The sequence below is a fragment of the Lissotriton vulgaris genome, chromosome 9 (assembly GCF_964263255.1).
Source record: "Lissotriton vulgaris chromosome 9, aLisVul1.2, whole genome shotgun sequence".
Classification (NCBI taxonomy): Eukaryota; Metazoa; Chordata; class Amphibia; order Caudata; family Salamandridae; genus Lissotriton; species Lissotriton vulgaris.
The window spans coordinates 281058766-281086385 of NC_141697.1; the positions used below are offsets into that span (position 1 = coordinate 281058766).

The 27620-nt window shown below is 44.7% G+C and overlaps 1 protein-coding gene across 23 annotated transcripts in view; it reads left to right on the forward strand.

Moving 5' to 3' along the window:
• The window catches only part of NRXN3 (neurexin 3), a 2233908-nt gene that overhangs the window by 867336 nt on the left and 1338952 nt on the right, over positions 1-27620 (forward strand). For 19 of the 23 annotated variants that reach the window (XR_015299916.1, XR_015299918.1, XR_015299917.1 and 16 more), the window contains one exon: positions 1424-1450. The exons of the other annotated variants lie outside the window; for them this stretch is intronic. Coding sequence is in view for 15 of the 19 variants with exons in the window: in XM_086937585.1 (XP_086793711.1) it covers positions 1424-1450 (27 nt within the window). In the remaining 4 variants the exon portion in view is untranslated. The remainder of the gene's footprint in view (positions 1-1423; positions 1451-27620) is intronic. 23 annotated transcript variants of the gene reach the window in all.

Below are 27620 nucleotides of genomic sequence, written 5' to 3' on the forward strand. Positions count from 1 at the left end.
TGTTTAGATGAAAGCATGAAACACAAGAACGAAGGTATTTCAGAAATAATGACATAATAAAAAGGAGTTCTAAGCAGAAGTGAAATAAGAGAAAAAATATGATTTCTTTAGTCTTAGTTGTTTGTGTTTTTTATTCTTTTTTCTTACTTCATTCTTTCTCTTCATTGTAATTTATACTATCAACCTTTCATTCTACTTTCTTTCCTCTCCTCTCTCCAGAAAACAGGTGTAGCTAATCACCTGCCAATGATTCCAGGTCTAGCCAGCACTCCACCCACCTGTCCTGCTGTCGGATGCTGCTCCTTCTATTTTCATATCTTGTTATTGATATCTGTCATCCAGACAGCAGGGCAGGCGAGGCACTGGTAGGCTGACTGGATCTTGGACCTTTGACTTTCATCCCCGAACAGTAAGGCACAAACGAAAAACATGCCAAAAAGTAACACGCTCGCTGAAATCTGGTGTGGGTCTCCGTGCGGTTAGTGGTTTGTAAGTGGCCATTTTATGATACAAAATGACTTGACCTGACATTAGTTTCCCTTTCCTAAGACTGGTCAGTAAGGCTATTGCATCTTTCAGCATTTAATATATAGGGATCGGATACGGATCTATGTAGACAATTTACAAGGTTGAAGGGATTGCATTAAAAAAAGTTAGGGAAGGAATGACTGGAAGCTTGGTCCAAGCTGGGGTTAAGAAATTGTTTTCTTTGTAAATGTTTTATTTTATCTGTTCCTTATTTCATAATTACAGCTTTATATGCCTACAAGTATGACTTGGCAGGGTGGGAAATAGTCTACTTCTATACAGGGCATCACCCCTACACAGGGCACAAGGCACTGCCATCTTGTTTGGCAGTGAAGAAATAAACTTTGAGCAAAGACGCCCACCTTTCCACTTCTTGTGCTGGAGACATTCTGCTTTCAGAGCAGAACAGCTCCCCACTAGACATTCTGAACATATTGAAGAATGGGAAAGAGTATAGCACTTTTAAAAGCAATCAGACTAGAGGTTGGGTCCATGTAAATGCAACAAGACCAGGGTGACACTGACTGTTCAATTCCCCCCACTTTCGACGGATAACCCAAACAGAACGCAGAGACCGCACTTTAGTTTTTCTTTGTTCAGTTTGACCGGACCTGATTGTGTATTTCTCAACATAAATTGGTATACGAGTCTGCCTAGAAAGCTAATACAGGCATGTATGTCCAATTTATGTAGACCATACACACAGGGTGCCATAATGACTACAATGACATGTGCATCTCATTTGTACCGTGTGTTAATATTTATTTAGAAGTATAAAATGGCCACAGATCTTGCGTGTCTGTCCCCGGAAGGGTGGATATAAAGTTTTTTGGATGTCTGCAGCTGTAACCTTGAAGGACGCGATTTCATCTTACACCTATTTTTCCCCATTTAGACTGTATCAGGATAAACTGTAATTCCAGTAAGTTTACCCTCAAATTTTTATTTTGTTGTGAAAAAGTTGCTGTCTGTTTGAATAATCTCCATTCGATTTGCTCTCTTCTAAACTGTTGTTGTTTCTGATTTTGCTCATTCAGCGTGATGTAACCTGGCGCTGGTGTAACAAGTTTGGGTGGGAATTGCTTTTCATGTGATGATAACTTAAATGGTTTTCAGAAATGTGTCACTGAGGATTACCTGGGGCAGCGCTTGGAGGGGGGAGTTGAGTTTGAAATTGAACTAGTTCTTCCAGGCGACATGTAATGGATTTTTACAGATGTTATTTTTGCAAACTGAACAGAATGTGGGGGAAAAACATAGAGCCCTAGCTCTTTCCGTAGGTTGTTGTTTTGGATTTGCTACACATTTTGTAGTTAATAATATTTTTTAAAAAAAGGGAAAAACTACCATTTAAATTCACTGACGTCGCCTGTGGGAACAATTGTGGTGAAGTTAACTGTTTTGTGACTTGTAAGAAGTAGGTTTATCTTGGTCAAGTGATTGGTATAAGCAGCTCCTACCAGGTTAATAACAGGTTTATGCTTCTTCAGTGCCCAATGTACACAACCATTATATAGAAATGTGACACCATGCAAGCGGAGTGCTTTGTTTTATGTCTCTAAAGCCACGGTTTATAATTTTGCTCAGGGAGGCCACACCTCTTGCTTTTCAGTTGACAGGTACATGGGGCGAATAGAGCACTGGGCTGGTCCACTTTTGGCTGTCTCCCACCTTCACTCGCAGAAGTGAAAAAATAAGAGGTTGGTTCAGATGTTAGCATCACTGGTAACTTCCCGGTAGGTCTGCACTTTTGAAAATCCCGCTAGGTATGGGCCAGAAACAGTCACATAAGCCTGATAAGTGATTGACACTGCCCCATTCCTGCCATCCTTCCAGATGGAAGAGGTTGCCTGTTGGAAAGCAATCAGCCCATCTCTGCAGGACATATCATGTTCTCAACCATACCCTACTGTCATGTGCAATTTCATGGCTGTGGCCTGCACGGCCTGTCCATAACAGCGAGCAGTGCGTTCTGGGAATTAAGGTATATCCCAGTCACGGAAGTACATAATATGCTGCAAAGATAAAGAAAAGGGTTGGCTTGCCTCCGTCCGAAATCTTCATTGTGTTGCAACTTGCCGGCTGACCTACTAACTGGTCCATGGCCACGTCAATGAACTAGGGCCTTTTCAGATCGACCTTGTCCCATCCTCCTGTTCTCCAAACCAAGCTACAGGTCCTCATTGGTCTGGAAAAAGTGAACCATGTGATGCAACACTAGCTTGAGTTGTAAGATGGATGACATCAGTTGTAAATTGTAGATAATAAATCCTCCTGAAACCCTTGATTACATTGGCAGTTTAATTATTGTGACAGGAAATATGGAGGACTTCTGATCCCATAGCGCCTGGAAATGGAAATTAGAAATGTTTAGAATTAAACAGCTAGTTCTACCATGAGTTGGGTGTCAGTCAGCTCAGCTTATGCTAGTCTGTTTTTTCACCAGGTACTTTGTGTAAGGCGGAGGCGTCCAGTGATAGCACTTCCTGCATCAAATCATTTGTAAATTGTGGAATAGGCTCAGTATTGCGCCAATATCTTAGATATCCATAGAGTGAGATGGAGATGGCCCTAATGACTGGTATTGGGCTTCCAAATAGCATAAGCGACTTTAGTGGCATAATAGCTATGATATGAAATGAAATTAAATGAGGGTTTTTATAGAGCGCGTGTATGCCGTGGCGTCTTAGCGCTTAACTATCAAAAATACAGAGTAAGGAGAAATGCAGCTGGTCATGTACAGCTAAAACAGCCAGGTTTTAAGATATGCTTGGTCCTTTACAAGTTGGCCTCAGATGAACACAGGCGCGACTGGAAAAGCCTTTTATTACATCGGGCATTGCCTGGTGGGTTGGAGCCCTTGTTGCTGTTTTTGAAAGCAAAGGGCAAACCCTGGTGCCTCTGTCACCATCCCTAGGTCCCCGAGGTTAACTGCAGCAGGCACAGGGAGTCTCCAAGAAAGATAGGAAGTGAGTGGGAAAGTCGAGATAAAAGGTTCAGAAAGGGAGAAGAAAGAAAGAGAGAGAGAGAGAGAGAGAGAGAGAGAGAGAGAGAGAGAGAGAGAGAGAGAGCAGAAAGGGCTGATTTGAGCATTTTATCTGGGTTCCCCAGTCCAGCCCGGGGTACAGGAATTAGTCGTTGTGGAAAGAAGTAATTGTATAACTATAACATTAGAATTTTAGTGACACAGGGGACTGTGTTAAAAACTCTTAGGGGCAAATGGCACTGGTGGTTTTAGAGACTTAGAACATTCAGTCACTGCTGCTAAATTTGCTGATGTGAGAAAATGAGTCCTCTTTTAATACCAAAGAGAGCAGCCACTGGCAAGGCACAGTCGTACTGGTCGATCCCCGGGAACGAATGTCACTGCTCATCTGAGCCATGTAAGGTAAGTGCCAGAAGATGGGGCTAAGAGTAGGTGAGTGCCAGGTAAGTTCTGTTTCTTTAGTTTTTTTTCTGTCTACATTTTAAAATGTGTCTATTGTATCTAGCCATAATTCAGGTTAGGTTTCCCATCTGCAAATCTAGAGAGAGCATGCTGTGCATGAAGGATAACACGTTAAGGTCTGGGAATACAAGAAGCACATGGCATGCTGAAGCACGGAGATATTGCACACATTAAAGAGCAGATGAATTGCTTTCCAGCTGCTACTTAATAGTTAGAAAGACAAGAAGAATCATTGATGGAAACCCATATATGTATATATGAGATAAAGAACCATCTTCCAAACATAATAAGGATAATGCAAGCTACAGAGGAATTCTGTGACCATATATAGCATTGAGGCTGAAGGCAGTGTTCCTTTATAAGATCATGGAGCTTCGAGTTGACTTGAAATATACTTCTAATAAATGGTAGCCGGTACTTTATTTCTTATAATACGTTGCCATACCATCGCCCTTCATACAAACTTCTTAAATCTGTTGTGTGTTAGTTACTCTTGCATGTGAGAGAGATGAGATGTTTGTAAAATGAAGAATAACAGTAGAATATGTAGTGCAAAACTAAGCACCCAAAAGCATTTAATATTTTTGTTGCAAAAATATATTTGAATCAGTTTAATATGTTGGAGTAATAAAATGCCTTAGCCCAGAATGTGTAGAAATATTCTCAGAAATTCTATTTTTATAGCATTGACCTTAATTTTGCCAAAAAATAAACATGCTGTCCTAAATACAGCCTTTCTGCTGATTATTGTTCATTTTGAAAAACAAATCAGAAAGAGGAAAAGCCTGTCCTCGTTTTTGTTGTTTAAACTACAGGGGCGATAATACTCAAGGACCTGTTTTTCTCCTTGGTTGTTGGATCTGGCAGGAGGGATTTTGACAGCAGAACACAATAGTAATAAGTTATTACAATTGAGCAGTTGCACCATTTTGGTACTACAGGTGACTAGCAAAGTCACAACTCTACTACAATATAGCCTTAGAAGCCCCCTGCCACGGGCTATATTGGTTGTTAAAGGGCCTGAACCCAAGTTACAGGCCCGAGCACAGGCAAGGGCCTATAACGAGCATGAGTGCCTTTAACAACACGTACCGCCCGAGGAAAAAGGGCTATAAGGCTATTAGAACATTCCACCCACCAAGGGTAGAATGTTCTAAATTAAAAATGGAGAAACAGAAAGACAAGCATTGGAATGTTGGAGCTCCGGGCTAATGCCAGCCATTATAAGGCCCGAGGTACTCCATTGTCTTCAGTGGAGCACTCAACATTCCAATGCTCTAATAAGGAACGTAGGCAGGTTTTTATACAGGGTTTTCTGGCTCCCATGTAGTATACATCTATGTAGGTTAGGAGGAGGATGAAGGCAAATATGTGACATATGAGATGTACTTTGAGATGCAGCTGGAGCTAAGACAATGTAGAAGAACAGATACCCTTATAGGATTGTAAGAGTGGCATATCATTGGACTGAAACTGTATGTGTATAGTAGAGGCACACAGAGGTCAATATTGGTGTAAGTGCGTTGTACTAGGGCAATGATGATTTTCATTTACATTTGAGAGCATTTTTTCCCTCACTCTTCATGATGGAAACTAGACAGAGTGCAATATATTCTTATTACCAATATGTTTGAATGCCCATGAATCATAGATGAACCACTGGCAGATGAGAAGCTAGCTAATTGTAATGCCAAGCTGGGTTGATATTTGAGAGTATAAATCAAGGAAATAATCCTGGCGTACTGACTTTGTCAGCAGGGTAAATGGGAGTGGGCTGAATGATATCTCTTTTTTGAGGGCAGTGCTTGGTCTATGAATGTGTAGATACAAGCATTGTTCAGTATTACCTATCATAAAGATCTTCAGGTACTGATTTCCAGAGGTCTCTGAACACTGTCAGAAATGGATGAGGAATACCACCCTGGGTTCAGTTTTCTGGTGCTTCTTAACTCAGTTTTTACTTAAGTGGGAAGGCGGCATTAAGCAGGCAGGTTATAGAAGATTGTCTCTCCCTGGACCCCCTCCCTTTATTAAAATCATTAGGACTCAGAGGATGGGGTGCCAAGGGTTGAATATTGCTTTGAAGGGGGTTGCACCCCCACTCCCCATAAGAATTAAATTAGGCCCTGTGGGTGGGATCCCAATTACCAAAAACAGCTCAGGGAGAGGGGGCGCGCACCCCGTCCACTTATTAGTTTGTGGGGTCCACAGGGCCAAAAAGGGGTGTGGAATGGGGATCTCTAAGCCCCTAAATAGCCTGTGGAGGGGGGTACCTACTGATGCCCCTTCCCCATATTAGTATATTGAATTGTAGTACTGTAATGGCTGCCAGCAACATTTTTGCCATGCCAATTTGAGTGCTCACTCCAGTGAGATTGCCAAAGCGAAAAGAGCTCCCTGGGTCAATCAGAAGGCACTATTTTTAAATTGGTGCCCGCGAGCCTCTAATGGACCCATCTATCCAAATATACAAATATTTTTCAACCATAAATTTTTTAAAACTATTGTACGGATTTACAGCAAATCACAAACAGCACAATCTGCGGACCAAGATCCAGCTTCCTGCCAAATTTGAAGTAATTCCGTTTGGCAATTTTTGTGGTGGATTTTTGTGGTGGCACTTCTTAAAGGAGTCAATGTCAAATGCATTGGTATTTTGTGTTTTGAGACACTCCTTTTTTCTCTGCCCCGCTTGACTGATCACCCCACAACTTTCCATGCAAATATGTGGCATTTTAGGTGGTGATTTGTCAAATGGTGCCAAAGTTATTAGCAACATAAAAAAAGCATTTCCTATGAAAACGCTTGCACATCATGCATGCACACACAGACACACACACACACATATAGCTACATATATATGTATATATATATATACACATATATTTATATATATATGTATAGCAAAAACAAGGAGTTCATGTTACTCCCAAGTTCCGGTGCACTCAAAGGGGCATGTTGGCTATAAAACATCCGCAGATGCGTTTCTGGCTCTTGCCGTCATCAGTGCGGAAAATGCCGTCAATAAAATACAGTCATTTAAACGGTTCTGCCATATGATTGGTGGATCCTTGGCCAATGAAGAGATGGCAATGGGATATCACCGTTTTCAATATTTATTGCCTAATGCAATGTCTGTGGCGCGCCCATCGCTAAAAGTTAATTGGCAGGAATGATAACTGTGCCTGTACATCCCCTCGCCTGCCGCTGGACTAAAAACGGAAACACTGTGAATACCCCACATATGATGAAGCACTTTAGCTTTGTATAAGCCACAACCTGAATAGGTTAACAGAGTCTGTAAGCTGCAGTTTGGCAGCCCAAATTGAATCCAAAGCACAGCACTCCACCTGGGGTCAGCCGAACTCGCGGCGGGTGCAACCAGGAAGCGGTGGTGGAAACCACTTAAAAAAAAACTGCAAACAAGGAGTTCATGGTACTCCCAAGGTCAGGTGCACTCACGGGGGTGTGTCAGCTATAAAAAAAAGTCATTTAAAGGTTCTGCGCTACGATTGGTGGATCCTTGGCCAATGAAGGGCCAGTAATGGGGCATCACCATTTTTATTATTTATTGCCTAAGGCAATGTCTGTGGCACTCCCATCGCAAAAAAAGTTCATTGGCAGTTGTGATAACTGTGCCTGTACATCCCCTCGCTTGCCGCTTGATTAAAAATGGAATCACTCTAGCTTTGTATAAGCCACAACCTGACTAGGTCAACAGAGTCCATAAGCGGCAGTTCGGCAGCCCAAACTGAATCCAAAGCACAATACTCCACCTGGGGCCAGCCGAACTCGCAGCAGATGTTTTATAGCCGACACACCCCCGTGAGAGCACCAGACCTTGGGAGTACCATGAACTCCTTGTTTTTGTTGCTTTTAAGCGATGTCCATCACCGGTTGAACCTGCCACGAGTTTGGCTGGCCCCAGGTGGAGTACTGTGCTTTGGATTTATATGTATATATTTCAGCAAATTCCTTCTTTCCAAGGAAAAGACCGGCACTCTAGAGGTTTGTTCCACTTGAATCCTTTATTTTTACAGTGATGGCATTAATATATATATATATATATGTATGTATATATATATATATGTATGTATATATATATATATATATGTATGTATATATATATATATATGTATGTATGTATGTGTATATATATATGTATGTGTATATATATATATATATATATATATATATATATATATATATATATATATATATATATATATTAATGCCATCACTGTAAAAATAAAGGATTCAAGTGGAACAAACCTCTATATATATATACCTTTCAATGATGCTAGCTTTCTTGCAAAATCCTTTTTAATTCATACAGTCCAGCCTGTCTTATTATCACTCCTGAAACTTTATGCCTCAGGAAATCCCATTTGACATCCTTATATGTAGTTGTCATGCTGCCACTGTCAGTAAGCAATTGAACTCTGACAAAAATGTCCGCTAATGCAGCAAAGAACTTACCCAAACCAGTGTTTTCTCAAGGTGCCCGGAGCTGACATGTAGTTATTAAACTAACTCAATGCCTTGTATTCCAATTCATTTCTATTATCTGACGCTTTCACAAACCACCTCTTCAACAGTAGCTATTGTATCACCTGGACCACATTTGCATCCATGAGCGTGGAATGTAAAAAGCGTAAATCCTCCATTTTAGGTGCTGCGCGGGGCTCAGTGTCTCAAGCAGGGTGTGCAAGATAGCTTCACTTTTTTGACAAGATTTGCTCGTCACAATGTCCTGAAATCACTGCAGAGAAGAGGTGAGATTGGAAATGAGAACCAGAGAGGATACATTTATATTTAGCCAGGCAAAGAACAAGTATGTCACTCCCCTCCTGCAGATGTTTCAGTCTCTTGTCTCGTGCAGCAGCCTCAGAGCGCCCAGTGACAGTCTTCAGGAGATAATTACAGACGAGCCACATATTGCTTTGTCTCCTTCATTTAAATGGAACAAGACTAGTTTTGCTCGTAACACGGGTGACGTGCGGTGGTGCGTTTGGCAGTATGGAAACCAGTGCTAGAAAAACAGAAAAGTAGGTTGTGCAGGGAAATTTAAATGAGTGAGGAGGAGGATAGAGCTCACCGATTGAGCAAGCAGGGGCACATGCCACTGTTTTAAGCATCCAGGCATCCACCTAAACAAACACAGACTTTGACAACTGTTGGAGGACCATAAAGCCCATCAAACAGAAAGCTGTGCTTTTTGAACTTCCAGATAGGGTTGTATGCCAGAATATCGAGGATAAAAATGTCTGGAGGCAAAGTTTTGAGGCTCGAAAATATAGAGAAAGAAACCAGGGTATTGTAAAGTTAAATGCATATACGCAAATATAGACTTACAATTAACACCACGTCTATATACCTTAAAGATATGTTGCCACTGTGTGGATCTAGTTAGGTCAGCTGTTCCACAGGAAAAGTGTTTATTGTGTTGCTAATAAATTTGGCCCTGTTTGTCACATATCCACAACATTTTCCAAAAAGGTGCTATTTTTTGACTAGTTTGTACATGGAAAGTTCCTGGGAGATCTGTCGAGTGGGGGTCGAGCAAAAAGGGAGGTCCCAAAATGCAAAATCCCCATGCCTTTTTCCACAGAATTCTTTAGGAAGGCTACAGCACAAACTGCTGAACGAAATACACCAAATTTGGCAGGAAGCTAGATCTTGGTCGCCATAGTCTGCTTTTGTGATTTGGTGTACATCCACTCCGTAGTTTTAGAGAAATTAAGGTTAAAAAAATCGTCAAACATTACTGTTCTCCCCCAAGACTCCAGCGGGACTGTAAAAAAGCAAACAAATAAAATGGTGGCCGAGGCCGCTTTGTTTTAATAATGAGAGTGGAGTGCGCTGAACCCCTCCCTCATAATTTATAGGCCCTGCGAAGCCTACCCACAGGGCTGAAATTATTGAATATGGGGAGGGGGACATGTGGTCCTCCTCCCAGAGCCATCATAGGCCCCAGGGATCACACCCAGAGGCCAAAATGATTGACTATAGGGAGGGGTGATGCTCTGCCCACCTCCCTGAGTCAACACAGTCCCTGAGGAGCCCACCCCACTGCTGAAATTATTGAACATGGGGGTGCCGTGTGGCCCCCCTCCCCCAGGCAACACAGACCCCCTCGGCCCAAAAAATCAAAATGGGGAAGGGGCCCACGGCCATCCTCCCCAAGCCATCTGAAATAACCAGAGCTTCTGACTTTGGAACTGAGGAACCAGGTTTGACATTGCTTTACCATCTTGTGATTCTGGAAAAATTGCTTCATCTACCCGTGCCTACAAAAAAATTACGTTTCCTTATGTAATGTAATTGGTGCTCATGTAAAGCACTCCAATACCTTTAGGTTGAGTTTGTGCTATATAAAACTGCAAAAAAAAAGTCACTAGCCCCGGCTCCACCCCTGGGGCTAAAATGTGTTAGGGAGGTGCTGCAACCCCCCTCCCTGAGCCATTAATGGCCAATCCGACCACATTTCCCAGGGCCAGCTCATTACATATATCAAGGGGAGCACACCCCTGGGACATAGCGAGTTCCTTGCCCACACCAGTGTGGGTAGGGAAACCTGTGTTTGCTCCGGCTTAGTGTGAGCATTTTTGAATCTGCGGTCATGCAGGAGCAAACAGTCTGCTCCGCGGCCCCCATGAATGTATGATGGGTGCCCAAGCTGGGCACCAGGGCCCACTCCTCTAATAATGCGGGTCCTGGGGATAGGATTACTGGGTTCTGAAAAGGCTCTGGGAGGGTGGTGGGGTCACATGGCCCCCTCTCCTATATTTTAATGAGCGGTCCTGGGGGATGTGGTCCCCAAGGCCTAACATGGCTCGGAGAGGGAGGCCACGCTGCTCCCCTCTACTTCAATTTAAAAAAAAAAGAGACTGGGGGATGGGGTCCCCCAAGGCCTAACGGGTCTCAGGGAGGTGAGCCAAATGGCCCCAAACCTTTAATTTTAAAAAGGTCCTGTGGATGGGGTCCCCAGGGTATAATAACGCTCGGGGAGGGTGCCACGGGACCCCCTCCTCTTTGATGAAAAAAGCATAGGGGAAGGGGCTCCCAGGGCCTAGAGAGACTCAGGGAGGAGGGACACAGCCCCCTCCCCTTTCTGGTAGTTTTGGCCCAGGGGGTAGGTTCCTCTGGCCTATAATGTCTTGTGGAAAGGGGCCCCCAGAGCTCCCCTCCCCTTTTAAATAAAGGCCCTGGGAGATAGAGTCCCCAGATCTTAAAACGACTTTAGGAAAGGGACCACTTGACCCCCCTTCACTTGAATACGTGAATATGCATAGGTTCCTGGGGGATGGGGACCCTAGGGCTTAATGGGGCTCATAGAGGGTGGCCGTGCAGACCCATCTCCTCTTTAAAAAAAGGAACTGCCCTAGTGGTTGTGTACCAGGGCCTAATAAGGCTCAGGCGGGGTCCACTTGGTCCCCCTCCCCTTTAAATAGCTAAGCCAGGATTACAATTGTAATCCAGCAGGCTGGTGTGCCACAGCTTTGGTAGTCCTCCAGTGAACAGTGCAGTGGTGGCTCGGAGGGGGACTGCCAAAGATGTAATAAAGACATTTGTGTTTAATTTGAGCCGGTGCTCAGCACTTACAATAGTCAACCAGATCTTAGCCCTGTTGTCTATGTTTTAGGTGAGCACATCAGAGTGTCTAGCAATTCAATATATATTAACCGCATCGCTGCGGCGGTTATTTTTACGCTGCGCGGCTTTTTTCTAAATGCCGCGTTAGATGACGAGCTCAGCTCGTCATCCGCATACGCCCACCGTGGCTGATGACGAGCTGAGCTCGTCATCAGCATTGAAGGGGTTAAACAATAATATTGCTAACAATGGGTGGTGAAAGCTGCAGGAGCTTCTGGTGAAATGAATTTTTTTTCCAACTGAATCAATGGGTAGATTTGAGTTCTTTCCCTTATGCAACGCATATCCTTTCTATCAGAAATTTAGACCTGGTAAAACACCAACGTATTATTAGCATGTGTTAAAGTGCAGTAAAAAGAATGGCATGAATGTCATTGTCTGTCTTATTTTTTACACCAAGGCATGATCCATCAATACTGGTATAAGTCACACCATTTGTAAATGATGCAATTAATGTCAGTTTACAACTATCAGTCTTTGGCATTGTTGGGAAAGCTGGCCTGCTTTAGTTTTTAGTACCCTTCTTGTGCTTACTGTATCCACTGGGCAACGTGTGCATGTCTGGAGTTAAGAGGTTTATGTGATTTCACAATTCCCCCTTAAATAATTTTTTCCCATGGAAAATGATTTTCCTTACATGCTTCTATCACCTACAATCAGTGCTTGATTTGTAAAAAGGTTCATGCTGGGGCCGTTCTCAAGAGGCCACTGGAGCCTGCACCACCAATTGCCCCTGCCTGTGCTGCCAATGACACTACCTATGTAACTACTAACTATTAGACTCCTACATGTGTGACAATCCAGACTATTCCAGGCCACCCAAATCTATATTAATGGTGTGAGTGGCAGGTATTATGCATGTTAATGTAAATAGACTTGATAAACACTGTTATTGTGTTCATCTCAAAATTTAACAGACAGCGCCACTATGTGGTGAACTAACAATTATGTACCATTGCCAATCACTGTGAACCCCCTGCTCAAATTAAGCACTGCCCACAATTACCTCGTGATCACTGGAATGCTACTGCTCTTGGTCACACTTTCAGCGTCAATCACATCTGTGTTGTTCAGGTTTAATTCATGTGTGCTGAAAATTGCAGGCAAATAATATTGGACTAAGTGGGTGTGAACCACATTTGGCTAGCAATTCCGTCAGCACACTTGAAACTGCTCTTGTGAAGCTCAGTGGAGCAACTAAACTTCTTATGTGTCCGTAGGCGTGTGTTTAATGTCTGCGTTTGTAGGTAAATGCACTATATTTATAGCACTTACATATAAGTTCACATTGTAAATCAAGTATACATTACACAGTGTGTGCTACCCATGCATAGGTTATGTATTTTTAGGTACACATGTATGACTTACACCTGGAAACATCACTAGTGAATTGGGATCCTTTTCCGCAGCTCAATACATTCTTTACAAAGATGTTTTATTTAAATTACATTTTGAACTTGTAAAGTTCATTCCTGTCTACCATGCCAAAATACAGGTTTGTGAAGTTGTGCTCAGCATTGTCTCTAGGCGTTATATGTGTAAGAAGCCATGAGAATTCCATCCTCTCTAAATAAAAGTAACTCACGTTTGTCAATGTTAAAGTTCTGCTATTATTTGAATTTTCTTTTTATGACCTGTTTTGAAACTAGCGTGCATTGACAAATATTGCAACTCCTCTGCTGATTCTGTGTTCTTCCTTCACTGCTGTAGATGACGTGCTTTTTGGAGCTATTGTCTTCCTTGTCGAATCTAAAAAGTATATTTCCTGCTTGGTATCGTTTTTTGGGCATTAAAGGGGGACAGGAATACGTGTTTCTAGCTGTTCCTGTTTCTTCTCTTACAGTCACATTCTTAACATTTAGCATTGGTTCCTGCCCCCACTTGTTTTGTTGGTGCCCCAGTAATGCCCTACAAGTTGGTTTGCAGAAGTCTCACTACATGACACTTTTGTGAGGCACCTATTATACGGCCACCACAATTTCAGCTTCTCTTCCCTTGAATAGATATGGCTAAATTCACAAAGCTTTCGCACTGAACATTTGTATTTTGTACCTCCGTTGGGCACGAGTTACTCCTGAATTTCCAGATCAAATTCTCAAAGCATGTTCTGTGAGTAATTGTGCTTCAGTGTGATTTACTTTTGTTGAATTTCTAGAAATAAAAGAGTCTTAGGAACAGAACTTTATTTTTGACTCGGATGAATGTGTAACCCTATCCTTGAAATTCACGAGGAAGTCACAGCTAAGTTTGGAATAATTAGCACATACTAATAGAAATCCCTGGTAATTCAGAAGTAATGTGCTCAGTAGACATAGCTGCTCATAGAAAATTATTTTTGAATCGGGCATTTTGTGTGGAGACCCTTCATTTTGTTAAGAAGCACGAGACCCTTCATGTTGTGAAGAAGCAGATGGCACGTCACCCTAAAGCCGCTAGACAGTGTTGCATTGGGTAGTTATAAGGTGACACTTTATACAGCAGTCATAGTTCCTGCTTTTTGTCACTTAATATTTCCACCAGCTAATACTTTGCAGAGGCCCAAAGCTCATCTTGGCCTTTTGACCCTCTGCCATTCCTGTACCTAGTGGTGTGTCTCCCTTATGGGCTCCTGGTGTATGCCCTCCTTGTTTTCTGTTCTGTTTTTATTATGCCAAGAGTGAATTATAGTATATTCGAACATTGGAATGTTGGTAGCTCCATTAAAAACAATGGAGTGCTTTGAGCTTCTAATGCTGGTAGAAACTGGGAGCGCCAACATTCTAATGTTTGTTCACAGCTGTTGCTGTGAACAAATGGCCTTGCGGAGCCCAAGAGGATTTAAATCCCCTCGATCTCCCTGAGGGCTTTGTTTACAAATTAGAGCATTCTTCCCTCTAGTGGTGAAATGTTCTAATAGCCTTAGAGTCTTCTGTAACAGGCTGTACTGGTCATTAAAGGCCAGTGGCGGCTGCCTTGGGAAGTGGTGGTGAAGCGGTGGGATTGGATGAAAAAAAAAAAATGGTTGCTGCACCACTTATTCCGCTGCCGCACGTCGCTCCTCTGTCCTGGAAGGAAGGTCTGCTTGAAGCACCGGAAGCACCCAGGCTGCCAGACTCTCCCAGCCAATCATGATCCTGCAGGCACAGCGTGGTGATTGGTCTGAACGTCCTGTTTTGACACTCAGGCAGTGCCTGAGAGCCTTGAGCATGTTCTCCACGGGGCTGTGCAACACATCCGAATAGAGAATATGTCAAGTGCGCAGGACGGTTTAACCAACCCTACAGGGCTGGCCAAACCATCATGTGCACTTAGAGGAGTGCAAACCATGCCTCCCCTGCTCTAGCGTCAGTGCCCCGCCCTGCCCAGACTCCTGCATGGAAAAATAAAATGATAATAACTTCCTGTTATTCTCATTTTATTTTTTTATTTTTTGCACTGCTGAAGTAGCAGTGGGTTGATGCTCCTCCGCCACAGAAGAGCCACCACTGTTAAAGGCTCGGTCCCTTGTTAAAGGCACTCGCCTTTGGCTTGGGCCTTTAACACTGGAGCAGGCTTTTAATGGCTGGTAAGGGCTCTAAGGTAATAGTATATTCACTCTTAGTATAATAATAAAAAAAGTTGACCTTCGTCGGGTCGAGAACCATGATGAGGCAGCTAGTGACCTTGTCGAATGGCTGGCAAAGGGACATGAAGGAACCTGCAGGAAACATCAGAGAGATTGTCTAATTCTGATGACATCCCAGCCCTGGCCTAAGTGTAGCTCAGTGCCTCCCTCATCTGTGAGGTGCTGAAGCGTCGCTGCTAACTGTAGTCATGGGTGCTGCAGTGCCTGTGGCCACGTGCCTAACAGTCTGCACCTTACCCTTTCTCAACTTGTTCTAGAGTTGGAAATTTATATAGTCAACCAATCGAAGCAAAGTTACTCTCCCTCTCTTCAAATCGAATGAAAGGTTTTGACATCACGTCTGCGTTGGAGCAAATGCGCTCCGTTACGTAGCTCTTCACGTGATACGGATTATTTAATTTACGAAATAACTGTTTATTTCTGATGCAAGTGAATATTTTCCCTAAATGTCCACAAGAGGGCAATGTTGACCTATAAAATCCTATCTCAGTAGGATCATCTCATCATCAAAGCTAAGCCGTCTTTGTAGCCTCAGTAGCTGATAAGGCAGGTGACATCACTTATGAATCGCTCATGAAGGTGACATTTCCTCTTCAGGGTGTTGGCCATTGGAGTGCATTTGAAATAGTTAATATGGTCTTCCTTTAACAGACACCGAGGAAAGCACACAATCTATTTCTCTTTCGCCACCCGAATCACATAGTTATTAACCCGTGTCACTTTGAGGCCAGCGGCCTTAATACACAAAGAGAACTGGCTTCTTGAAACACATCTGTGGGACTTGAAATGCATCAGTTTCTCTGCCTCCCAAGCTCTGCACCAATAGAGGACTACAAGGTTAACACCAGATTTACACCTAATTAATATTCCTTAGGCTCGCGTTCACTTCACTGTAGTGAATACATCAATAGGGGAGCCCTTATCCATATAATTGAAAAACAAAATAAAGCTGGTAAAAGACCAAAGCAAAACTTCGAAATAGTAGTTCTACTGATGAAAAGTGGACCCACTACAAAGACGCTCATTAAGAATGAGAATTTGAGTAAAAGTGAGGTATAGTCAGACTGCGTGCCAGCAAAAAATACCTCACATACAGCTCATAGGTGTGATGTGTAATATCAACCCTAGACCCCAATTCTCATTATTGGTGGCTTTTTCTGTGTGTAAGTAACTATGCAAGGACAAGCTGACCCAACGCCCACCTCTTATCCCTTGTGTGGTGCACTGCCGCAAAAGTGCTGAACCTGCCCCTAGCGGTGCCAGCAGGAAACTTCATGTGCATTCTTAGTGCACTAGTAGGAGTTAATGTAGGAGCAGAGTAGGAAACCTAAACAAATTCCATATGGAAATCAGCCTCAGCATGTTCTTAGTGTAATATCTATTGACAGATTATTGTAGGTGCTTGCTTGAGTAAGATGAGCTCCGCGTGTTTCACAGCCCACACTACCTTCAGCAGGACAAGAAGGGTGGAACACTCCCTACTTAAGGAAGCCAGCAGTGGTGAGGTTAGTTTTCTGTATGCAGAAGGGCATTGCACACGAAGTATGCACAATAGAAAACAAATGCATCACTCTCCAGAAAATGCACACTGAATGGAACATAACTGTCATTACAGGGAGTCACTTGGGGCACTGTACTAACACCATTCAAAATAGATTGGGCAATTGTGGCCAAAGGTGTTCCTGGAAAGATGGTGGTCTGCAGAGTGGTGCTGTCCATCAGGTGAGCAGTTCACTTGTGGGAGAAGCTATGAACAGAGACACAAAATTCACAAAAGTGGGGTGTGGCAGCCAACAAAGTGTGTGTAACCTACTGAAAGTATAAAGCTGGGATTTCCTTAACCCCTTCGCTGAGGGGGTGGGGGGCCGCGCGGCGCGCCCATGCTGGTGACGGAACCGCTCCGTCACCAGCCGCGGTCGCGCTGTGCTCATGACGGAGCAGTTCCGTCACAGCCCTGCCCGCTCAATGGATCGCTCAGCGCAGGAGCGAAATCCGCGCCGCGCAGGCATGCCAAGCGGGCCGTGACGGAACCGCTCCGTCATCAGCACAGCGCGACAGCGGCTGATGACGGAGTAGTTCCGTCACCAGCAGGGAACTTAATTCTCTCAAGCATAAGAGTGTGAATGAGCAATAATAGTGATCGTTGATCACTCACAGCCTCTGTTGTTCCTATTTTGTTTAGTGTTACCGTGCTCCTGGGAATCATTCCCTGCTCAGGAACGTGGATTAATTACTCTTCAATGGCACCCTCAAACCTTTGGGGGTGGCTCCCTGGGCACAGGCGTGTTTTGCTGGGATCAGCTTAATTAAATTAAAACGCTTCTTCTCAATGTTCCATGAACGTGTGTTTATTTACTTAGATGTGTTTCTTTCACACATGATTGACTTGGTATCAAAGTGGTACTTCAAATCCCACAATGCATTGTTCTTTGCTTAAATCGCTTAATACACATCATGGTCTCCCTATGCATTTCGGAATGCGAACCTTCTTCAGGGAAGTGTCTATGGGAGAAATGAAAAGATGAAATACAGTATGGGATGTGACCACTGAAGGTTTGTCACCACCTGATTAGTATGTGGTTGAAAGGTATCGAAGTGTTTTAGTGCTCGTCTTCAAAAGCTTTTTTAGGTGTCACGTTGTGAAAATTACTGCTGTGTTTGTTAAAGTTCGCATTTGCGTATTGATAGTTAAGCTAGCAGAGTTTCAGTTGCTCAGTTTTTTTTGTTTGTTTTCGTATCTTTAACGTCACCAAGAAAAGTAAATTATTGTGCATGATAGATTACAGTCACTTCCTACCATTAAGAGTCACTTTAGGTAAAAGCGGTTAACACAAATGCGACCTTTAACAAACACAGCAGTAATTTTCACAACGTGACACCTAAAAAAGCTTTTGAAGACGAGCACTAAAACACTTCGATACCTTTCAACCACATACTAATCAGGTGGTGGCAAACCTTCAGTGGTCACATCCCATAGTGTATTTCATCTTTTTATTTCTCCCATAGACACTCCCCTGAAGAAGGCTCGCATGCCGAAATGCATAGGGAGACCATAATGTGTAATAAGCGATTTAAGCAAAGAACAATCAGCATTGTGGGATTTGAAGTACCACTTTGATACCAAGTCCAATCCAATCCTAAAATTCTTTATTTCGGTCATGTAGACCATAAAAGATACAGTACATAAGACATAAAAACATTGCTTACATAAAAACACATTTCATACAGTCTTAAAATTGATAGATTTCCCACCTTGGAGGAAAAAGGGAGGTAAGAGCAAACCAACTCAATGTCACACATTAGAGGTTTTTTTTTCCTAATCTGCCAAACTGCCATTAAAAATTTGGCTACTGCAAACACAATATGGGCGAGAGTGCTGGTTTTCATTACTCTATAAGCGTGTGGATGGTTACTGAACCCCAAGTTTCTACAGAGGGGCGCTAACCAGTATTTTCTAGATTTACTGTAGGCAGTACAGACAAACATTATATGAAGCTCATCTTCCTTATGAGTGTTACAACTTGGACACATTATATCGCCACCATTGTGCCATTTGTGAGTAAATGTTCTAATGGGCAGTGTACCTAGCCTCCATTGTACAAATAATTTCCTCGCAAGGATAGGAAAAATAAGGTCCATAAAACTTTCAAAAACATAGGAATTTTTGGATTCCAGGAACCGATCTGTGAGAGTGCCGCTGGTTTGTGCGTTCAGCAGGAGTGAAAGTCTTTTTTCTTTAATCATTCGGACTAAGCTTTTGCGTGGAACCCTTCGGCAGCCCTGTTCAGGGTCCTCCCAGAGCTCAGATAGATTCAAGGCGTGCAGTTCTTTTTTAACAAAAGCGAGCCAAGAGATTTTATTACTTTGGTTCAGGTTCATGACATGGATAAGGTCCTGCCTATAGTGATGCAGTTCTTTGGTGGACCATAGCCTATGCCAGAACCTCACCGGTTTTGACTCTAGCTCCTCAGTAATAGAGGGGAGGCCCATGTCTAATCTCAGGGGCAAGAGCGGTGTGCCTCGAGGAAGAGCCAAGAGGCGTCTCAAAAAATTGTTTTCCACTCTTGCTAGTTCTTGGCCTACTTTATGCCCCCATAGTTCACTCCCATATGTTGCAGCTGCCTTAGCTTGGGTTTTGTACAGTTCAAGTGCCGGGCTAATGGGCTTATAAGTTGAAGTATTTGCCACTTTCAGTATTACACCCGACAACTGGGACAGTTTGAGCCGTGATCTTATTATCTGGGGGTCCCAGGATAGATTTTCCTGTAACGTTACTCCCAGATACAGAAAGGTGGTTACCCTCTCAAGGCTGGCATTACCCAGGGTCGGATTGGGTCTGGCTTTTTTAGGTGGATTAAATATCATGAACTTGGTCTTTTCTGTGTTGATCTCTAGACCATGTTGGCTACAGAAAAGACCAAATCCATCCAAAATCCTCTGGATTCCCATTGGAGATTTGGAAAGAAGGAGGGTATCATCGGCAAACATAATTGCCGGGACCCGCCTGCCTGCCAAACATGGGGCATCATTATCGTTGACATTTGCTAGATGGGCTATAACATTATTAATAAAGAGGCAAAACAGGGTCGGTGCCAGGACAGAGCCCTGCCTCACCCCTCTACGCACAGGGAACCTAGATGTCAGTCTACCATCCCTCCCACACCTGACCTGTGCATAGTTGTTATCGTGGAGCCTGGTTATGATGTTTAATATCTGAGCGGGTACCCCTAACTTTTCCAGTACCTCCCACAGTTTCTTACGTGGGACTAGGTCAAAAGCTGACTTCAGGTCCACGAACACCATGTACAGCCTTCCACCCTCTATCGTTACCGTCTTCCAGTAAAGCAAAACAAGGCGGAAGATCTGGTCCATGGTGGACGTGTTTTTCCTGAAGCCAGCCTGAAGGGGACTCAGAATATCATTGGCCTCCACCCAGTCTAGCAGGTGGTTCAGGATTAGACGAGCGAATAGCTTTTGGGGGACGTCTATAAGGCTGATCGGCCTGTAGTTGGCCGGGAGCAGAGGAGAGCCCTTTTTGTATATGGGTACAATCTCTGCCCCCAGCCAAGAACAGGGGATCGCCATACCTCCTAAGATGCCATTAAACAAAATGAGGAGGTACGGACCCCAGATTTCAGGATAGTGTCTGACCAGGTCCCCCGGTAATCTATCTAACCCAGGCACCTTCCCCATCGCTAATCGCTCCATTGCAGTCATCACCTCACCAAGCGTAAGTTCCAGGCCCGCCTCCAAAGAAGCGGAAGCTTCTAACTCCGCACCCTCAGGCGGTGAGGTGGTGTCTTGGTAGAGTGACCCAAAATGTGCCTCCCACACTGAGGGGGCAATGTTGGGCTCCACTGCTGATTTGAGTTCCCCTGTCCCATTATTCACCAGAGCCCAACATTTCCTCGAATCTTTAGCGTCAAGGGCTTCAGATAAATCATGCCAACGGTCCCAATCCCACTCTACCCTAGCAGTTTTCATTGCCGCTTTATAATCCCTCCTGAGTTCTGCAACCTTGACCTTATTCGAGCCCGCTTTTATGGTAGCAATTAACTCAGACTTGATTTTCCTGCAAATCGAGTTATACCAGGTCGGGGTTCGAGTCTTTTTCCTACGTGGTGGAACCACTGGATGGAAAACCTCAGCAAGACCACTCACAAGTTCCGCATGGATTTGCGCTAATTTCTTATTGTAATCTATGGGTCTCGGTTGGTCTATGAGATCATCTACTTCATTAAACCTGGGGAGTGCTATTTCATATAACTTATTCATGGCACCTTCCCCCTTTATCAGATTCCCCCATTTAACACGATGCCTGTTGGTAGTGAGAAGCAGATTCCCAGGGTCATCGCTAGAAGTGGAGGATGGAGGCCCATCTACAGGTGCAGGATGTTGCACCTCCAGTAGAAGCGCGTTGTGGTCACTATCTAATCTGGATACCACCCTGAAATCCTGAACTTTAGGCCACATGGTGATGTCTATGAATATATAATCTAACCTAGACTCATGCTCTTTCCTATTGAAGGTGCACATTGAGGGGGTATCAGACGGGGTACGCCCATTACATGCCCTTATTGCATAATTCAGAGTGAGGGACATAATCTGTACTGCCAGAGGGGACCAGGTTTTGGGGTGTGGGGATGAAGATGGTGGGACTCCCCAAAAATTGTCCTCAGTAGTGAGGGCACCCTCCTTTAATCCTGCTAGAGGTTCGAAGTGGCAGTTTAAATCCCCACCCATCACTATCTTGTAATCACCTGGAAGCTGACCCAAAAAGGATGAGAGGTCATCTAAAGTAGATGACTCCTTAGCCACGGCAACAGGCCTTGAGTATACATTAATAACTGCCTAGGTTACTGAGCCAGGCCATCTGAGCAGGACACACTGGATGTCCTGCGAGAACGTAACCATACTTTCCACCTGACACCCAATGTGACTCGCTACCCAGATCGCCAAGCCACCCGAGGGCCTCCCTATACCACTCCACTTGGCCGGAATTTCGAAAATTTCATACCCCGATCTACTCAGGGGTTCCCTCGCCCAGGTCTCCTGAAAGAGGCAAACATCACTGCCATCTATCAGAAGATCCCAATCCATTGTGTTCACTTTATTTGCGATCCCCGCCACATTCCAAGAGAGGACCCTCATAGGTGGAGTACACGATGTTCCTGCCCCATCATATGTGGTTACTACAATGGCTTGGGAAGGGTCGGGGCTTTCCGGAACGTTTGGAGGTACCGGTGTAGAGAGCGGGGCACAGACGGCCACCGTAGTCAAGTTCGTACACGTCAATCTCTTTAGAGAATTGGCTGCTTGTCCCCCCAGGCTTCCAAGTGATCTCCTTTTCTTATTGGGGGAGCCCTGCACCCGATTGTTATTCTTACAAGCAGGTCCCTTCACCCCCCTATCCTCCTCACCAGTAAGAGTTTTTTGGGGGGCCTGTTGGGTAGCGCCCTTTTGTGGTCAATCAACCTGGTCAAGGCAAGAATATCTGTTTGGGTGGATGAAGTTACCATAACTAGGGGGTGCATTGTACCTGGGCCTATATCGTGAACCATCCCCTGCAAAGCCAACTCTAGTCCAGCCCTCTTCCCTCCTCATGGCAGAATTACCTGCATTTGGGTAGAAGTATGAAAGGGCCATTACTTCAATAGAAGTATTGCCAGCACTGCCAAGCCAGTTACAAATATATGGGTCAACCTGTGGACTTTTAAAACTAACGATTATACAATCGCCCACACATTTTTTGGGAGTAGACCCAATCCATGGAACCCTTCTAACCATAAGAACATGTCCTTTTAGATGGGGTGGGAGTGGCCTGTGAATATTTAGCCAATTTATTACTTTATTACGTAGGGAATCCTGCGATTCCGAAGCACCACTAGTAAACTCCGGTACTCCCACCAAGATCGCAGTATATGCTACAGCCTCAGGGGGCAGATTAACCGTCCTACGCCTGGTGTTGGGGCTAATAGGACAACCAGTTTGCCCACTGAGTGGTCTTTCCTGATTAGGTTGTTGAGATGGAGCAAGTTGTTTTGACCTTCTAGGTGCAGGTACCGGAGGCCTCCCTGTTTGGGGCACTGATGGACCCGGTTGGGCGACGGGTACAGTAATGTTTCTTGCGGCTTCCCCTAACTGAACTGGTGGAGGATTTGGGGGCTGAGTAATTGTAACTGGGGGCAATTGACTGATCCTAGCACTATCCCTGGGGGCCCTTTGTGAGTTTACCCCCAACCCTGAATCTGCACTATTGGCCGTACAGAGTTTTTCTATGGCCGTCAATCTAGCCTCTATAGAGTCTAGTTTAACAGACAGGGGATTCAGAAGATCTCTAAAGATGTCTGTGAGTGAGCTAATGAGCAGACCTGTAGTATTCGAAGGGACCCCACCAAAAATATATGGCCCCGTGCACACCGATAGAGATGGAACTGTTGGGGAACTAGAAAGATCTAACCTGGTTATGGTGGATGCTACCCCGGGACAGTCCATAATGTCTGTATTGTCGCCTTGAGCGGGCATTGTTCGATCGACTTTAGACCTTTTAGTACCTTTTGGCTTTCTTGACCTCTTCCTTTTAGACGGATAGTCCCCCCTGCTGCTCTTATGTTCAGTTAAAGCTGCAACTGATCCCCCCTCCTGCGACACTATCTCTACAAAATCGGCATTGCAGGAGGTTTCTACAATCCCAGAGAGGCGTAGTGAGTCTCTATCCCTCTGGGTGGTGGATGGTGTCCTCAGTTGCTGCAGGACTGACTCAATAGTCTGGTCAATACTGTCCATAAGCGACAGATGGGTGGCATCAAGCAGTAGTGGTGTGCTAGCATTAATTGAGGAGCCAGGTGAAGCCAATGACAAGTTTTCTGCACCCTCATCTAGTTGGTTTCCTAGCACAGTGAGTCCTTTATTAGCCACAACATTAGCCCTGGTAATACATTTTTCCATGGTTCCAGAAATCTGTTGGGCGACCTTACTTCTGGATTCTCTCGTAGCCATGTGTATGGGGCGCCTGTGAGGCACGAGCCGCACCAAAAAAGAAGAATATAGTGATGTAAAGGCATGGAGTTAGAGGGATGGCCCGGTCCGGTCTCTAACGGCCTAGAACGGCCTGCCCTTTGCCCGGGGTTAGCCCGGCGCCCGCCCGCGCGCGTCCCACGTGACGCGTTAGCTTCTATATTTATATACCCAGTGATTCTATTGGTTTCCTGGGAGTAGGAGGCGGGATCAGGGGGAAGAGTCAGCACAGGTGCGGCCGATGGCAGAGCCGCTTGCTTCCTGGGACTCGCAGTCCCACTCTCCCTCGCCGTCCAGTAGAGTTGATAGGGCTCCCAGAGACACCAGGGACACAGAGGCAAAGTCCTTCCAGCGCACACAAACACGCAACTTCGAGCGGCTCCCGCGAAGCGGGGGCCGCGAGGCGTGTCTTTAAACTCCTGGGAGGAGGCGGGGTCAGGGGGAAGAGTCAGCACAGGTGCGGCCGATGGCAGAGCCGCAGGCTTCCTGGGACTCGCAGTCCCACTCTCCCTCGCCGTCCAGTAGAGTTGATAGGGCTCCCAGAGACACCAGGGACACAGAGGCAAAGTCCTTCCAGCGCACACAAACACGCAGCTTCGAGCGGCACCCGCAAAGCGGGGGCCGCGAGGCGTGTCTTTAAACTCCTGGGAGGAGGCGGGGTCAGGGGGAAGAGTCAGCACAGGTGCGGCCGATGGCAGAGCCGCAGGCTTCCTGGGACTCGCAGTCCCACTCTCCCTCGCCGTCCAGTAGAGTTGATAGGGCTCCCAGAGACACCAGGGACACAGAGGCAAAGTCCTTCCAGCGCACACAAACACACAGCTTCGAGCGGATACCAAGTCAATCATGTGTGAAAGAAACACATCTAAGTAAATAAACACACGTCCATGGAACATTGAGAAGAAGCGTTTTATTTGAATTAAGCTGACCCCAGCAAAACACACCTGTGCCCAGGGAGCCACCCCCAAAGGTTTGAGGGTGCCATTGAAGAGTGTGAATGAGCAAGCCATGCTTGTTGATACGGTCCTGGTTTGATGCACAAAGGAACTCTAAATTGCAGCCAGCCATCAATGCATCAGCAAGAGGGTGCACAATTCCCACCACATTGAAGTGCACAGTGTGTAGTCATGATGCTGATAGGATGTAAATGTAAGGTAATGTAGGCACTGAAGATACAATTAAACAAAAACACCCACAACAACGGGAAATTATGTGATGTGTGTATAAGAACTTCATTAAAAGCATATCTAGGAATGAAGGTTAATGTTTTAGGTCTGTAGGATCTGCCAATAAAAGCATTACGTACTTTGATTGCTGTACCTTGACCAAACATTCATTTTTGCTCTTTCATGAGAATGATTCCGCCCAGATCTTGTATATTGGTGGAGGTATTTATTCAAGAACCGTCCTTGAGGACTGGGCTGCTATAAGACCCATCGTTTTAAATGGAACACCAACTTAATTGCCAGTTTACATTGGCAAAAGGTACTCTGTGTTCTTGCATTCTGATGTAATCAGGGTAACATCTAATGCACGAAGACACGGAAAGAGCATATTTTAGATTACATATCATTTTTCCTACTTAGTGGTGGCCTGCAGCATTTTGATTTTGATGGAGGAGTAGAGTGGGTGCTCCGGTGCTGTCTCTGAGATGCAAAATCAGCGCCAGAGTAGCTAGTACCTGCTTGATCACTTTACAAATACCACTATGCGCCCTTCTTGCTCTTGAGCAAGGCGTGGTGGTTACGAACCACCCCTGGCAAAGATGGGAGATACAAATGCGGCCTCTGCCTTTGGGCAAGGTGTGGGGGATTACACATATTACACGTCACCTCCACCGTTGACGTGCGTAGGGAAATCATCAATCCCCACCCTTCGGCAAAGTTAAAGAGTAAAAAGCAGCACATACCCACTGCCCATGGGGAAATAAATATGCTACATGCTCCCTTGAAACAGCATGGGATATTACACATACTCCCTGCTCCCTTGAAACAGCATGGGATATTACACATACTCCCTGGTCCCTTGAAACAGCATGGATCCCTACGCATATTACCTTGTCCCTTGAAACAGCGTGGGATATTTCATATACTCCCTGCTCCCTTGAAATAGCTTAGGGTATTATGCCTACTACCTGCTCGCTTACTCCCGTAAAATGGCAGGGGGTATTACACATACACCTTGCTCCCTTGAATCAGCGTGGGGTATTACAAATACTACCTGATCACTCGAAACAGCGTGGACTATTACACATGCTACCTGCTCCCCCAGAAACTGCGTGGGATATTACACATACTCCCTGCTCCCTTGAAACTACATGGGGTGTTACACATACTACCTGCTCCCTTGAAACAGTATGTGATATTACACATACTTCCTGCTCCCTTCAAACAGAATAGGTTATTGCACATACTACCTGCTCCCTTGAAACAACATTGGGTATTACACATACTCCCTGCTCCCTTCAAACAGAATAGGTTATTGCACATACTACCTGCTCCCTTGAAACAGCATGGGTATTACACATACTCCCTGCTCCCTTTAAACAGCGCAGGGTATTACACATACTACCTGCTCCCTTGAAACAGTATGTGATATTACACATACTTCCTGCTCCCTTTAAACAGAATAGGGTATTACACATACTACCTTCTCCCTTGAAACAGCATCGGGTATTACACATACTACTTGCTCCCTTGAAACAGTATGTGATATTACACATACTTCCTGCTCCCTTTAAACAGAATAGGGAATTACACATACTACCTGCTCCCTTGAAAGACATGGGGTATTGCACATACTACTTGCTCCCTTGAAACAGTATGGGGTTTTACAAATACAGCTTGTTACCTCAAAGCAGCATGGGGTAATACACATACTCCCTGCTCCCTTGAAACAGCGTGGGGTATTGCACATGCTACTTGCTCCCTTGAAACAGCATGGGGTGTCACACATGCTACTTGATCACACGGACAAGGTAGGGGTAAGGAAACATCACTGGACACCGGATACAATCGAACTCTCTTAACACCCTTTTTGTTTATCTCTACCAATGTTCACGACCTTTCAAGAGATGAGAAAATCCCAGTTTCCACCATCATCCCACACTTGAGGAATGAAGAGGGTATATGAGGCGTTACCATGCCCTTGACCAAGATGGAGGGGAAAGTAGTTTTGCGAAAGAGTTCACATTGCCCGGATGATGTTTGCAAACATTGCAAGAAATAAATATACCATACCTCCCTGCTCTAGGAAAAGGCAGGGAAAATGGAACATACGCCCTAGCTACCGATCCTCGTGCAAGGAGCGCAGTAATTACAAATATATCACCCTGAGTGGTTGTTGGAAGCGAAAAGGAGCATCATTGGACAATCACAAATTACCTCCAGGCTCCTCACCATATGAGGGTAAATAAAGACAAGCTCCCTATGTCACCAGAGACGTTTTAAGGCATGGGCAAAGTGGGCTCTAGCACAGGACCCCTGCCTTTCAAGGAGACCCCTGATAGCGCAAGCTCTGTTCTGCAGAGTCTTGCCCCGATGAACCTAAATAATTCTTAACCCCTTCACTGCTCGCAGTACACTGGTCGTGTGCTCATGACGAGCTGAGCTTGTCATGAACAATGGGGATCCTGGAGTTACAGCACAGGAGGGGAATTCCCTTAGCACTGATGTGGTTAAATAGATTGTTTTAAGCACCTTTTTAACACAACATCTATAAAATCATTACATTCAAAACAGGACCTCGCATATGCAAAATGGTAGGGTGTCACAGAGATTATTTGCAGTAATATTTGTGACCTGCTGTTGTATTACAATATTGAAAACACACGTCACTATCCCTGAAAATTTGATGCAAACACATTTAGAA